Raw genomic sequence first — 13,407 nt, 5'->3', positions numbered from 1 at the left:
TTTCATTATTTCCCCGCAGAGCCCAGCCGATTTCAGGCACCGTTGCTTTCCTCCCAGCAGCCATTCTCTTTATTTTTACGACCCACCAGACTTGGATCCCAAGTTGCGCAGTAGCCCGGATCTAGGCAAAAAGCTGCCTTGTATTCTAGGTGGGCCTCTAGAATGCAATTTGCTCTCATAAGTTCGTCATAGGGTCATATTATAAACCAAGCTAGCTGAAGCTTGTTTGATAGCTTGAGTGACGGCGCGGGATTTCGTTAGCTCTCGGCTCACTTCCCCCTGGGAGCAGGGACTAAGGGTAAGTGCTAGTCTCGCGCTCGGATCCCCGTTGCTGCTCCTATTTTAACTCTGCATACAAGCGTTCATCATGATATTCAGCCGCTTCTGGATGTGCTCCAGTGTTTTGTAATTTCACTCTTTGCTGCTGTGCATTCATATCCGCTGGCCAGTAATGATCGCGTTTCCATCGCGAGGCCTTCATCCTCAGCAGTCCACACTGCGGCTTTGATACCATATCATGCTCAGGATTCCTTTGAGTATATTGACCCCGTGGATCATGACTCACTGTCCTCGCATGCATTATCATGAAATTGGTTGGGTGAGCACGCTCGGCAACAAATATACTGGCCTCTTTCCTACCCCTTCTCCAACACTCGTTGAATGCCTATACAATATTGACCCGGTAGGTAGCAGTCTTTTCAAGTTCCTCATCAAAGAGATTGATGTCCCACTTGGGTATATAACGAAAAGGAATATTGAAACTAAGGTGAGTTCAAGTGAGCAAAATAGCAAATATGGAAAGAGGCGACATACCGCTCGGGCCCGCCCACTTTAATTTCTGTAACCTTGTTGTAGTCTCCCTCGCTGAGTGCAACTTGCTTGAAGTTTGAGATAATTCGGCCTACAAGAGTCAGTCAGATCGTTTGACGTCCACGGCATGATTTGCACTGACCCTCTTGCACAGACTTTGGGATAACAGAGTAGCCCCGGTAAACTCCCCAAGCAACGAGAACCTGGGCAGGGGTTGCACCGAGTTTCTCAGCCACTTCTTTCACTACAACGTGTTCGGTAAGCATCGGCTTGCCTACGCCTTTAATTCAAACATATGCAGGTCAGCATCTTCTCGTAGCATGAAAGTGAGCAGAACACGCACGGTTGTTGCCTAGCGGACTGTAAGCGGTGATATGGACGCCTACCTGCTTGCAGTACGCAACGAGGTCATCTTGAGGAAGCAGAGGGTGAGCCTCGATCTGGTTAACAGCCTAGATATATTTAGTTGCATGAATGATTATGGGTAACATGAACTAGGTTATTATACGCACAGGGGCGACGCCAGTAGCGTCAATCAAGCCTTGGATGTGCTCGATCGTGAAATTGGAAACGCCAATAGATTTGACCTATCGAAAAGTAAATACAAAGGCTCAATGACTGCACTACCATCAATGCCGTGGACTTACCTTGCCAGATTCCTTCAGCTTGATCATCGTTTTCCAGGTGTCGACTATGGAAGTCTTAAGGTCCAAGTGTGCCTCTCCTTCCTTAGTCGGATGTACAGGCTTAAGACCGTTTCCAGGCTCGAATGCAACAGGCCAGTGTACAACTGTCACACACATGAGTTCATGAACATGAAGGAAAAACGTTCGGTGATGACACACGATAGAGATCGAGGTAGGTGAGTCCAAGCTGCTTCAGCGTCTCGTCAAGCTCTGCCTCGGCTGGTCCTTGCTGGTGCGAGCAGTTCCAGAGTTTCGAAGTAACAAAAAGCTGTTCGCGAGTAACGACGGATGGTATAACTTTCTTCAGCGCACGTCCGACCTCGTGCTGATTCTGGTAGACCATAGCAAGATCAAGGTGACGGTAACCATTGCGGACAGCGATCTCGACCTATGTACAGCAACCAGATAGGGACGTTAGCAAGGCAAGATGGGACATCACGATGACTTTGATTCACAGCACTTTCGACTTTATTTTGATCTGTGTAGGTGCCGAGACCGATCTGGGGGATGGTTGCAGTTGCACCCGTATTCAGCTGAATAACCTTTCCGAAAGACATTGTCCGCAGGAGATACTGTGAGGTGAGAGCGAAAAACAGCGTTACATCATATGCGACTTCTTATCCTGCGCACATGCGTTTTGGCGGAAATGACGGCCCGGGCCTCCCTCGAGGGAGGTTGGCAAAGATGAACAGCTGAGCATGGTAGAACTGTGCTGGAAGAATATGTCAAGCTACTGGGGATCACAGCGAAAGATGTTTCTCCACCTTATATGGCACAGTGGGATGTGTGGACATGCTGATGCTCTCCCAATGGTGTTTCCTAGTGATATATTGTCGTACGCACAGTTTGCCAAGTGGCAGAAGTACTAGTACCGGTTCTGAACTTCTGCCGCCCACAAATAGTTCTGCCCCCAGCACACCGTGCGGATATGTTACGTAATCTTTTAATCCTTCATACACAGCCACTTCAGACCGTTCTGAGTTTCCTCGGAAATTGTTGAAGGAAAAGGCAGTGATATATACTGAAAGCTTATGTTTCAGTATCGCAGACAGTATTTATGTAGATTATGGGAACTCTAGTAATTACAGCATGCTTGGCAACAAATATACAGACTTCTTTCCTCCTCCTTCCCCGACACGCCTATGCAATATTGACCTTGTTGGTAGCAGTCTTTTCCAGTTCCTCATCAAACAGGTTGATGTCCCACTTCGGTTTAAATCCAATAGGAATATTGAAACTAAGGCAAAGTTAAATTGAGCAAAAATAGCAAACACAGAAAGAGGTAACACACCGTTCGGACTTGCCCACTTTAATTGCTGTAACCTTGTTGTAGTCTTCCTCGCTGAGTGCAACCTGCTTGAAGTTCGAGATGATTCGGCCTACAAGAGTCGGTCAGATCATCTGACATCTACATCATTATTTCCACTGACCCTCCTGCACAGACTTTGGGATAACAGAGTAACCCCGGTAAGCACCCCAGGCAATGAGAACCTGGGCAGGGGTTGCACCGAGTTTCTCGGCGACTTGCTTCACTACAGCATTTTCGGTATGCATAGGTTTGCCAACGACTGTAATCCAAGCATATTCAGGTCAGGATCTTCTCGTGATATGAAAGTGAGCAGAACACCCACAGTTGTTGCCTAGCGGGCTGTAGGCGGTGATGTGGACGCCAACTTGCTTGCAGTATGCAACGAGGTCATCTTGAGGAAGCACAGGGTGAGCCTCGATCTGGTTAACAGCCTAGAAATATTTAGTTGCATGAATGATTATGGGTAAGATGAACTAGGCCATTATACTCACAGGAACGACGCCAGTAGCGTCAATCAAGCCTTTGATGTGTTCGATCGTGAAGTTGGAAACACCAATAGCTTTGACCTGTCGAAAAGTAAATACAAATGACTGCACTATAATCGATGCCGTGGACTTACTTTGCCAGTTTCCTTCAGCTTGATCATCGTTCTCCAGGTGTCGACAAGGGAGGTCTTGAGGTCCAAGTGTGCCTCTCCTTCCTTGGTCGGATGTGGGGGAGTAAGACCGTTTCCAGGCTCGAATGCAACAGGCCAGTGTACAACTGTCACAAATGTATGAGTTCATAAAAATGAAGGAACGCTCGGTGATGACGCACGATAGAGATCGAGATAGGTGAGTCCAAGCTGCTTCAGTGTCTCATCAAGTTCAGCCTCGGCTGGTCCTTGCTGATGCGAGCAGTTCCAGAGTTTCGAGGTAATAAAAAGCTGCTCGCGAGTCACAACGGATGGTATGACTTTCTTCAGCGCGCGTCCGACCTCGTCCTGGTTCCGGTAGATCATAGCAAGATCAAGGTGGCGATAACCATTGCGAACAGCAATCTCGACCTATAGGAAAGTGAGCAAGACAAGACAGGACACTACAATGACTTGTGACTCACAGCACTTTCGACTTCATTTGGTTTAGAGAGCCAGGTGCCGAGACCGATCTCGGGGATGGTTGCACCTGTGTTCAGCTCAAGAACCTTTCCGAAAGACATTGTTTGCAGGAGATACGGTGAGGTGAGAATAAACGATAACCTGCGTCATATGCAATTCGATCGTCCTCTTATATCGTGCATGTCGTTTTTCGGAAATGGCGGCCCGGGTCCCTCGAAGAGGTGATCCTTACAAGGTTCGACGGAAAGATGAGCAGCTGAGCGGCTGATTCCGAAGACTCGGTTCTGCCTTCCCGTGATCAAGTCGAATCTAATGCACCAATAAGCTCTTGATTGTTACAACCTTTATTAGTGCAGCTAGATTATAGTAGAACCTTGTTGCTGCACAAATGGAGTATTGTTGTGCCTCAACATAGTGACGTGGAGTGGCCATAAGTCGCTATTTGAGCAAAGTTGCAATGGGCCACCTAAATCACGGGTCAGGTCAAGGAAAACTGCGCCCATGCCAGACCACATCTGACCACCGCAAACTGACCATGGAGACTCGGAATGTTTTGCGAAGAGAGCACAGCGACCACAGCGCGGGCCGTCGGGCCGGATTCAGCCAATGGTTCGGATCGGATCGTGTTGCCACTCGAGCTCCAAGGCGGACTCCCGACCCGGCAGGCCCTAGCTGCTAGGCCCATCTGCGCATCATGCATGCCTAGAACCAATTGCAAGGATGCCCACAATTGCAATTGACTCCCGCAAAAAAGTTTTGATCTAAATGGGGCAACAGTTTCGCAGCGCCAGTGGTCGCCACCGATTACATAATCGAAGACTATTAGTACTGGCACCCCAGCCCCCTGCCAGCCTCCACCAGTATGTACTATGTACTACTCCACGTTCCCCGGGTGCTCAATCTTAAGTAGGATTCCGTGACTCCATCCATCGATCTACGTTGGGCGTTGATCGCTTCCTCAATCTGAATGGCGTCGAGTTAGGCCAGGGAACACGTCAAACGCGCCTTTCCCGAGGAGGTATCCCAGTTGCGCCCGGTATGGAGAGAGAAAGTATGTTCTTGTCACGTATATTGGCTACACGCGCCATTTTTGACGCGACGACTGCTCAGATTCTCGTCAAGAGCGGATTCAACATTGCTTCGCTTCAAGATTGTCATGAACCGAACGGCTCCTGAGATATCACGGATCGTGGTCGTCATTTAACGAATTCACGCCACCGCATGCAGCAGGAGTTAATTAATTTTTTCTGGGAGTGTGGGTCGGGAGCTGGGATGTCGCCTAATCTCCTAGGGGGTGCCCCAAGCCAGGTTGTCGAAGGTAAGGCTGCTGCCATTCTTGACATTGTTTGTTGCTATCGAGGCTCCGCCTCCCCCGTTTAGTACATCCTCAGCAAGTCTTTCGGTCGTCAGTTAGAGAGCTTAACTACTACCACTGCGTCGTGAAGGCGAAGGAAATCTGAAGACTGGTTTGCATAATCTGATCAAAGAATCAAACGAGCTTTATGCCAGAACCCGAATGACTGTAAGCAACGTGCACCACCTTGAGGATCATACTGACGGTGTCATTTTTGAGCATGCGATCATGCCGACGGACTTCGCTGATAGCTTCAAAAAAAAAATACATAGATCTACCGCTTGAACGATGCCAAGGCCGAGACGGGTATTGCTTCTTTTGTCTGCCTGCGCTGAGCCTCGGACAAGGTGCTGGTATTGAAGCGGCGGAAGGTAGAAAAAACTTTTTATGTGACATGACTAAGATGTGTTTCAGCGGTCTCAGGTGGGAGAGCGACTGCCTAGCAAAGAATTATGAACGTGAGTTATTTCTCGTCGAGAATCGTAAATCTTGATGATTTGCAGCTTGGTCCTCATAGATGAGTCTCTGTATGGTCACTCCATGAGTCGCTCTTCATTTCGTTCATTGATGTCAATCTCAATCAACCACGACTGAAAGATGCTGGTGAATGGATTAAGGTCTTTGAAAAAACACTGTGCCATCTTTCGGGATCCTCGGAATTCACAACCGCTGATTGCGTCAGGCATGCAGATCCAAGATCCGAGCACCTGTCAGCACCGTTTATAAGTTTCAGCACAGCATGAGGCACCTTGAACAGGCGGGGAATCGAGGGATTAAGATTTAGACTCGAATTCTTGTCATTGAAGTTGATAGCTTTTGTTCAATGCAAAAATGCCATCAATCGGCTCACCTTGACATTGCCTAGCAGCTGAAGTTGTGGACGCGTGATAGCTGACGCTATGGTGACCACGTGAAGTGAATTTATTTAATTATTTTCATTTCCGAAACGGAGGAATCGTGCAAATGCTGATTCAGGTTGCATGCTTTCTTGTCGTGGGCCTCTTGCAGCTAGTCCTATTGGATAGAAATGATTGCGGTCAGTGATGGGAACAACTTAATTGTGCAATCCGACTCGGGATTTTGAAGACTCTGACCATCCAACCTTCCAACACGTAGGTCATTACGTGCCTGCACCTGATGCAGACGGTCAGACTGTCTTCGTAACTGCACTCGATCAGGATACCCAGCTGGCCAACTGGTTATATATACTTCAAACACCCCTCTGACTTCTTGTCCACATTTCCGTGGTACAGTCATGGCTACCACATCTCTTAAGCCAGAGTGTCCTCCTCTCGATGGCTCACTCCTTTTTCCAGATATCATTGACTTTCACATGCAGAGGAATGCATCTCTGCCGATATACATCTTTCCAGACTCACAAACCGGCGCACTAACTTCCATTTCCTACCGCGAGTTCGGCAGAGCTACTCATCGAATAGCCCACGCACTCCGACCCAGTCGAACTGGAGTTGAAGGCGAGGTAACCGCAATAGTTGTTCACACAGACACCCTTCTCTATACAACTTTGATAGCCGGTCTCATGATTGCAGGGATCGTGGTGAGTAACCATCCTTTTGACTTTACCACTGTTTTATTTTAATTCGCCTAGCCATTTCCTATATCTCCTCGAAATCCACCGCAGGCCATAGCGGATTTACTTCTCCGAACAAGTTGCCGTCGTATAGCTTCCATCTCCCCAAATCACGCCGCTCTCCTTGATGATGTCCAGCGCCTTATGCGGAATAGTGGCACTAGTCTGACAATCACCGAGATACCTCCAATATCAGAAGTTTACCCTCATTTAGGCAACGAATCCCTTGTCCATTCCTTTGTGCCATACCCTAAGCGCCCTACAATCACACGGATAACCGAAACCGTTTTATACATGCATTCTTCAGGAAGCACCGGCTTTCCTAAACCTATCGCTCAAAACCACAGGAGTCAACTTAGTTGGATGAACGCCCGTGCGGCTATTTTAGTCTGATCTTTGATAGCAAACTGACGTGGTGCAGCTCTGTTATGGCAATATCGGAGCTATCCGTCCGTCCGTCTTGGCGTAATGGCCCTTCCCCCCTTTCACATATTTGGTGTGGCCGCACAGCTGTATGCAATGCTTATCGGTGTTACAGCAACACTATACGCGCCTACCTCCGTGGGAGATAGGCGGACACTCCCTATCATTCCGACATCGGAGAACATGATTGAATGCATCAGACAGACCGGCACCAATATCGTTCTTTGCGTCCCATATCACCTCGAACAATGGGCCGATTCGGAAGAAGCACTAAAGACGCTCCGAAAGGTCGGATACGTTGTACGTCATACCCCAGTATTTATTCCATGCATTTGACCACACGACTTCGTAGGTGTATGGAGGCGGCCCTCTCTCAGAAAAGAAAGGAGACTTTCTTACCACTGCTGGAATACCGCTTGCACAGCTTTACGGTGCGACAGAGTGTGGTCCGGTCTCTATCCTTCCTCCTCGAGACTCAGTTGTCAATGGCAACCCATACTGGCAGTGGGTTGAGTTCTCCGATACAGTCAATATTCGCTGGGCTCCTCATGACCTTGATTTATACGAATGTCAAATCTTGGTATGTAAAAAGGCACAATCAAAACTAGACGTTAGATTAGCGTCTTTACAGCGATCAGACAAACTCCAACCGAGCATTGAGAACCTCCCCGATGTACAGGGCTATGCCACTAACGACCTTTTTGTCAGACACCCAACCCAGAAGCACTTATGGAAAATGTACGTTCTCATTTAAAGTGACTTCGTTGCAAACTTGAAGCAGCTTCAGCGTTAGTCGAGCAGATGATGTCATAGTTCTATCTTCCGGGGAAAAGACTGTCCCATCGCAGATGGAGACAGTCATCGGTTGTTGTCCATACGTAAATGGCGCCGTTATGTTCGGACGCGAGCGAAATCAAGTTGGAGTTCTGATCGAACCTACCGCGGATCATTTCATTGATGTGGATAATGAGGAACAAGTTGCTCAGTTTCGAAACCGAGTATGGTGAGTGTAGTTCTCTTTGTGATTCAAGATCTTGGACTGATAGATTTTTCAAGGCCACATGTAGAAGACGCCAATGCATCTGCACCAACTTACAGTCGTATCTTCAAGGAAATGATTCTCGTCGCTCGTCGCGACAAGCCTGTATCCCGGACTATGAAAGGCACTATCGAAAGAAAGGCGGCGCTCCAAGCATACGAGCAAGAAATTGATGCACTGTCAGTGTCCGCATATCATTGATCGGCCCGGCACTCACTCAATCATTCTGTATCATCAGTTATAACGTCGTCGAACTTAGTCATGAAGTTGGCGACAACACCTTACCATCACAATGGACGGAGAGCGAGTTAGCCTCCTGGCTGTTATCACAGGCCACGAATGTTAGGACGGATCTAAAACCAACTGTAGATCTATTTGCGCAAGGCTTTGACAGGTGTGAGCTTTGTTTAATTGGTGGACGTTCTCGCTGAATTGCTCCCCAGCTTGAGTGCCACATACCTTAGGAATCGTCTCATCAGCGCCCTAAAGAAGTCCTCTGAACCAGGGATTCAAAGGATTTCCTCCCTCATCACCCAAAACATTATCTTTGAAAACCCCACTATTCAATCACTAGCGCGGAAGGTCGCCGCCCTTGTTGCATGCGCGGACGGGACTTCCGAGTCTTTGCGAGACTCGCACATTCATGCAATCGGGGCTATGATCGAAAAGTACTCTGCCGAATTCGTGAAACTTGACTCTGGCTCAGTGGAGAGACCTGCAAAGCGAGCCAGGCTTGATGGTAGGCATGTTGTGCTCCTTACTGGATCCACCGGGACACTGGGATCCTATATGCTTGCCGATATTCTCGGACGGCCAGAGGTCTCGACAGTCTATGTTCTCAATCGATTTTCGGCGGCTCCGGGGACATACAGCAGCATGCGTCAGCTCCAAGCATTCGAGGAGAGAGGGTTGAATACGCGACTCCTTACCTCGTCGAGGAAGATTCATTATCTTGAGGGAGACATCTCTCAGGACAGATTGGGTTTGACAGCTCCTACTTACGAACGGGTTTGTTCTCTCTCCTCTGCTCAGCTAGCTCATCGCTGAAATGACTCCTGAAGCTCAGATGTTCAGTGACCATGATCATTCACAATGCGTGGCGCGTCGACTTCAATTTGGCCCTTTCCTCTTTCGAGCCTAATATCCGGAGTACGCGGATGCTTCTCGATCTAGCACTCGCTTCTCCCCTTGCCGCTTCTCTACGGTTCATATTCGTTTCGTCCATCGCATCCGCATTGAGTTGGGATACAAGTCAGGGTCCGGTCCCGGAGAAACTTCTCAGTGATCCTTCTATGGCAATAGGTTCTGGATACGGTGAATCAAAGCACGTCGCCGAACAGGTAGTTCACTTCATCACCTGAGTAAAATTCAGTAACTCAGCACTCCCTAGATCATTGCGCGATCTGATTTGAAAGCTACAACACTCCGAGTAGGACAGATTACTGGTGGACCTACTGGGGCTTGGGCGACGACTGATTGGGTTCCCATTCTTGTGAAGTCAAGCTTAGCACTCGGTTCGCTTCTTGACCTTCCAGGGGTGAATCTTCTTTCGCACGATGCTAGTTTGGTTTACGAACCTTGATTTTTAGGTCGTGTCATGGACACCTGCAGACCGCGTTGCAGCAGCAGTTCTTGACGTTGCCTTGTCTGAGACCCATGCCCCACTTGTCAACATCAACCATCCTAGGCCTGTTCCATGGCGGACCATCTTTGAGGGCGTGAGAGATGGGCTTGTGGAATCTGGAGAAACAAAAAATGCGTTGCCGCTGGAGCCCTATTCAGGGTGGATGCAAAAACTGGAGCGACGTGCCCAGGGTGCAAAAGAACGCGATTTTAAAGAGGTCGTAAGTCGAATCTTCGTTGGTGGATGAAGATTATCAGCTGATTTTGCCGTCTTAGCCGGCGCTCAAAATTCTCTCTTTCCTCCGAGGTTTTTTGCAGCCACAGAATGCTGAATCTATCTCTGGCGATGCGGAGGCAGGTAACGGCCTGCAGCTTGTGACGGACAAGGCTTGCTCACTGAGCAGCACGATGCATCGTCTTTCTACACGGGAATCCGAATGGCTTGGACCGAGCCATGCGCGGGCGTGGGTGAAGTACTGGAAAAGCAAGGGATTTTTTCAATAACATTTTCTGCTTGCTATACTCACTATCGTGTATAGCTAGCCTGTACGAGTGTTCTCGATGGACCACATATTTGTTGTAGATCTACTGACCCGCATAAAGTCCGACATTATCCATGCAATCACTACGTGTATCCACGCATGTACGAATAGTTTACTAGAGGTCCTTCGTGTCCTTTCTAATATAGCAATTCACCTACTACCAGTACTTATAATTATAGTGTTACATCGATACTTGCAATACCACATTGTACAATCGGTCTATGCTCAACTTCTGGGACGGAGCCTGGCGAATGCGCACACAAGCGAGCTTTGCATGGCGCTTTCCCGCTAGCTGCAGGTAAAAGTCGATGGACGGGAGGTAACGGATGTATTTTAGGGATCTCCAGCGTTGGTGCGTGTGGATTTGGGAGATCTAACGTTTTGAGCGCTTCAAGGCCCGCTGGTGGACGGTGCCACTCTGAATCAGTTTGAGGATTCGAGCCAGACAAGGACGGTGGCGAAATAGAAGGTGCCAATGAAGGATACCTCGTCACTCGGCTGCTCGAGGGAGATATTGTCGATGAGCTATAACCGCTCTTCCTGAATGCGTCGTTGGAGGAGAGGAGGGGGAACGAAGTGAGTTCGGGGGCTGTGGAGGGTGTGGTGTGAGAGAGTGCGACCGAGACAGAAGATGATCTTTCGAGTTCTGAGAAGGTGAGGGATGGCTTTTTCTGCATTTCAGAGTTTGTTGAGACGTCACGGGAGGGAGGCCCGCTTGTTGATGTCGAACCTTCCATGACAGTGCTTAGCTCTGATAGCTTGAATGACCTTGAATATCTCTGGGATGCTCTGCCCCTTCTTGATGCCTGGGATGGAAGCTGGGGTTCTGGGGGATGGGAAGAATGCTGTGCGGATTCTTGTGAATAAATGGATTCAGGGCTGTGAGCGTCGACTTCGCTGCCTGCTATCCGAAGCTGGTGTACCTCCTCTCGCGGTTCTTTCGGGGTGGTATATTCGGCTAGTGGACTGAGAATTGATATCCGCGGCTTGGGTGGAGTTGGAGGTGCGTCTGCGAACGAATGAACGGTCTCACTTCCGGTTTGAGATGATGTGGATTGGGGAGGATCTGCCGACGAAAACGAGGGGGTACTTTCCCGACCTGAGAAAAAGTCCGGACCCGAGTGACGGGCGAGAGTGCGATTGATGAAAAGCGGGGTGTTTGGCCCAGGGTTCTTGGCTGTGTACTTGGAGTACTGTTCAAGCGGAACCTCATGCGACACCCTGCGCGAAGACGCGGGGATGGGATGTACTGGAGATGTGGGGAGTATTGCCCTTTGGATGCGGGCGAATGGGTCGTCGGTGTCGTAGAGGCTGAAATAGTTGGGATCTGTTGGTATGTTGGGTAGGACGGGAGGGAGATATGACCAGTCTAGTGGTATTTGTGGGGCTGAGATTGCTGGGATACTATCCTGTGATGTCTGCGGAGGAGAAGATGGAAGGAGAGGCTCAAGAGATACAGATGGTTGTTGCCCGTGACCGTACCGTCCATGGACCCCAAAGCTCGATCCTCCCGACACAAATTCTTCCTCTGGATCTACTGCCCTCCCTCTCTTGCGAAGCTTCATAAATTTTCCTTTACTTTTCCTCCAACACCGCAAATAGAAACATGCAGCTGCGACCACAGCTACGCCTCCTACAACTCCAATGACGATTCCTGCGATAGTTTCGGTGGATAATGTGGGGCTTGCATCCGAATGGGTAGAAGTAGATGTCATAGTGGACTGAGTGTTTTGTTAGTGAAGGCAATTCAGTCGATGCGATGGGGTACCAGAAGGGCCTTTATTAACCGCTAAACCAGCAGACGGTGAAATTATACCGACACACGCTTATATGCCGGGCTTGGCGGGCGCTCACTGCAAGTGACGGTTACTAGTTGAGCCGCAGCCCTGGCTGTGGTCCATGGGGTAAATTTAGTGCGAGCGTCTAACAATATCGATATAGCTGTGCAATAAAAACCACCGTAACTGTTCTTCATGCCCTACACCTAGGAAGCACCCGAGACGTCGACCTCACACGCTTCTAACATAATCAAGGGTCGACCGGACAAAAGCGCTTCATCTGCAGGTAGGCCATCGATGGGCATGGGCCCTACTGTCGGTTGAAAGCTTGTGTGAAGTGGATGTCTGTGGCACGTACTCAAATTGCAGGAATGTTTCCGCGCTGATCATGGTGGATCATGGATGACTCTTTAGCCAGCGCTCAACTACCTTTTGCATTGGACACGCTGTCGATATGTTTTCTTGATCGGAACCATTGTGACGTTCTGTGCCGTCACTCTCCGCACGGTCTTGATATAGCTTGGAGCAGCATTGATAGAGCCTTTTGAGATGTGCGTCGCATTTCTCCGGAGAGTACGTGTTTGCCGAAATGCATGTTTGAAGTGCACAAGCTTATTATGTATTAATTGAAACGAGAAAACAGAACATGGAACTATAACACACCTTCGGCTTGGCAAGATTGCCTGGGTTCCTGGTGATAGGCAAGTCCGTCGATTGGTGAGTTTCAGTTTGATGAAATGAGAGCAATGGGCTTCACCTGTTTCATCCCAAATGCAAGAAGGGAACAATGTTACTGCTAGTCATGGGCTATGTCGTTAGCGCTAAAACGTGATGAGGTTTTTGTCACAGCCACCTCGTCACGGTTACGGTTATCACTGTGGCACTGCCAACCTCGAACCCGAAATGTGTTTTTGCTTCCGCTACGGTCACCCGCACCCGCACTAGCCTTAAATATTAAATTGGGGTACTTGTACGTATGAATCGATCTTGACTGAAATCTACTTAAGTTGCGCTCGCCAGCTTTAAGCGAAATCGAGCGCTTCGAAAGAATAGCTTGAACGTAAACGATAAATTTTAGTAGTATCCACGCGGTTGGTGTCCTCCGGGTGATCAATGCGATAGCTATGGTCCTCGAGAATTGATTTGGAACTCGTCA

General features: G+C 48.8%; 5 protein-coding genes across 5 annotated transcripts; 1 reads left to right on the top strand and 4 right to left on the bottom strand.

Annotated features, from left to right (window-relative positions):
* Nucleotides 1–377: 377 nt before the first annotated feature.
* On the bottom strand, nucleotides 378–2,498 carry HD556DRAFT_1404007 (NADP-dependent oxidoreductase domain-containing protein). Its single transcript, XM_041303904.1, has 9 exons — nucleotides 2,261–2,498; nucleotides 1,952–2,208; nucleotides 1,656–1,884; nucleotides 1,458–1,600; nucleotides 1,323–1,397; nucleotides 1,154–1,262; nucleotides 953–1,090; nucleotides 814–901; nucleotides 378–761 (listed from the first exon to the last, which is right to left on the bottom strand). The coding sequence occupies exons 2-9, from the start codon at nucleotides 2,051–2,053 to the stop codon at nucleotides 665–667; spliced, it is 981 nt and encodes a 326-aa protein (XP_041155582.1). The 5' UTR covers nucleotides 2,054–2,208; nucleotides 2,261–2,498; the 3' UTR covers nucleotides 378–664.
* Nucleotides 2,499–2,636: 138 nt separating this feature from the next.
* HD556DRAFT_1245269 (NADP-dependent oxidoreductase domain-containing protein) lies at nucleotides 2,637–4,002 on the bottom strand (the record flags this gene model as incomplete). The annotated part of the gene is made up of 8 exons (XM_041298521.1): nucleotides 2,637–2,733; nucleotides 2,788–2,875; nucleotides 2,927–3,064; nucleotides 3,128–3,236; nucleotides 3,297–3,371; nucleotides 3,425–3,567; nucleotides 3,622–3,850; nucleotides 3,904–4,002. 8 exons carry the CDS (start codon nucleotides 4,000–4,002, stop codon nucleotides 2,637–2,639), a joined length of 978 nt encoding a protein of 325 aa, XP_041155581.1.
* Nucleotides 4,003–6,242: 2,240 nt separating this feature from the next.
* Nucleotides 6,243–10,541, top strand: HD556DRAFT_863211 (putative aminoadipate reductase). The gene is made up of 12 exons (XM_041311868.1): nucleotides 6,243–6,813; nucleotides 6,865–7,219; nucleotides 7,268–7,569; nucleotides 7,622–8,007; nucleotides 8,057–8,272; nucleotides 8,326–8,487; nucleotides 8,547–8,702; nucleotides 8,752–9,316; nucleotides 9,370–9,648; nucleotides 9,699–9,845; nucleotides 9,898–10,152; nucleotides 10,208–10,541. The coding sequence occupies exons 1-12, from the start codon at nucleotides 6,511–6,513 to the stop codon at nucleotides 10,433–10,435; spliced, it is 3,354 nt and encodes a 1,117-aa protein (XP_041155580.1). The 5' UTR covers nucleotides 6,243–6,510; the 3' UTR covers nucleotides 10,436–10,541.
* A 105-nt stretch (nucleotides 10,542–10,646) lies between these two features.
* HD556DRAFT_1447921 (uncharacterized protein) lies at nucleotides 10,647–12,188 on the bottom strand (the record flags this gene model as incomplete). Its single annotated transcript, XM_041307361.1, has 1 exon — nucleotides 10,647–12,188. One exon carries the CDS (start codon nucleotides 12,186–12,188, stop codon nucleotides 10,647–10,649), a length of 1,542 nt encoding a protein of 513 aa, XP_041155579.1.
* A 459-nt stretch (nucleotides 12,189–12,647) lies between these two features.
* Nucleotides 12,648–12,863, bottom strand: HD556DRAFT_1245318 (uncharacterized protein; the record flags this gene model as incomplete). Its single annotated transcript, XM_041298524.1, has 1 exon — nucleotides 12,648–12,863. A coding segment is annotated over one exon (216 nt), but the record flags the coding sequence as incomplete, so codon positions are not given.
* Between the last annotated feature and the right edge of the window lie 544 nt (nucleotides 12,864–13,407).

This window comes from Suillus plorans (genome assembly GCF_016647745.1).
Source record: "Suillus plorans strain S12 chromosome Unknown HD556scaffold_69, whole genome shotgun sequence".
In the NCBI taxonomy this organism is placed as follows: domain Eukaryota; kingdom Fungi; phylum Basidiomycota; class Agaricomycetes; order Boletales; family Suillaceae; genus Suillus; species Suillus plorans.
Note: the sequence above shows the minus strand (reverse complement) of the source record. Positions and strands in the feature narration are given on the sequence as shown.

Coding starts and splice junctions, on each gene's coding strand:
- HD556DRAFT_1404007 (XM_041303904.1), bottom strand. CDS start 2,053: ATGTCTTTCGGAAAGGTTATTCAGCTGAATACGGGTGCAACTGCAACC. Junction 1,398..1,457: donor AGCTGAAGGAATCTGGCAAG/GTAAGTCCACGG, acceptor ACTTTTCGATAG/GTCAAATCTATTGGCGTTTC. Junction 1,263..1,322: donor ACGCTACTGGCGTCGCCCCT/GTGCGTATAATA, acceptor AAATATATCTAG/GCTGTTAACCAGATCGAGGC.
- HD556DRAFT_863211 (XM_041311868.1), top strand. CDS start 6,511: ATGGCTACCACATCTCTTAAGCCAGAGTGTCCTCCTCTCGATGGCTCA. Junction 7,570..7,621: donor TCCGAAAGGTCGGATACGTT/GTACGTCATACC, acceptor ACGACTTCGTAG/GTGTATGGAGGCGGCCCTCT. Junction 8,488..8,546: donor GAGCAAGAAATTGATGCACT/GTCAGTGTCCGC, acceptor CTGTATCATCAG/TTATAACGTCGTCGAACTTA.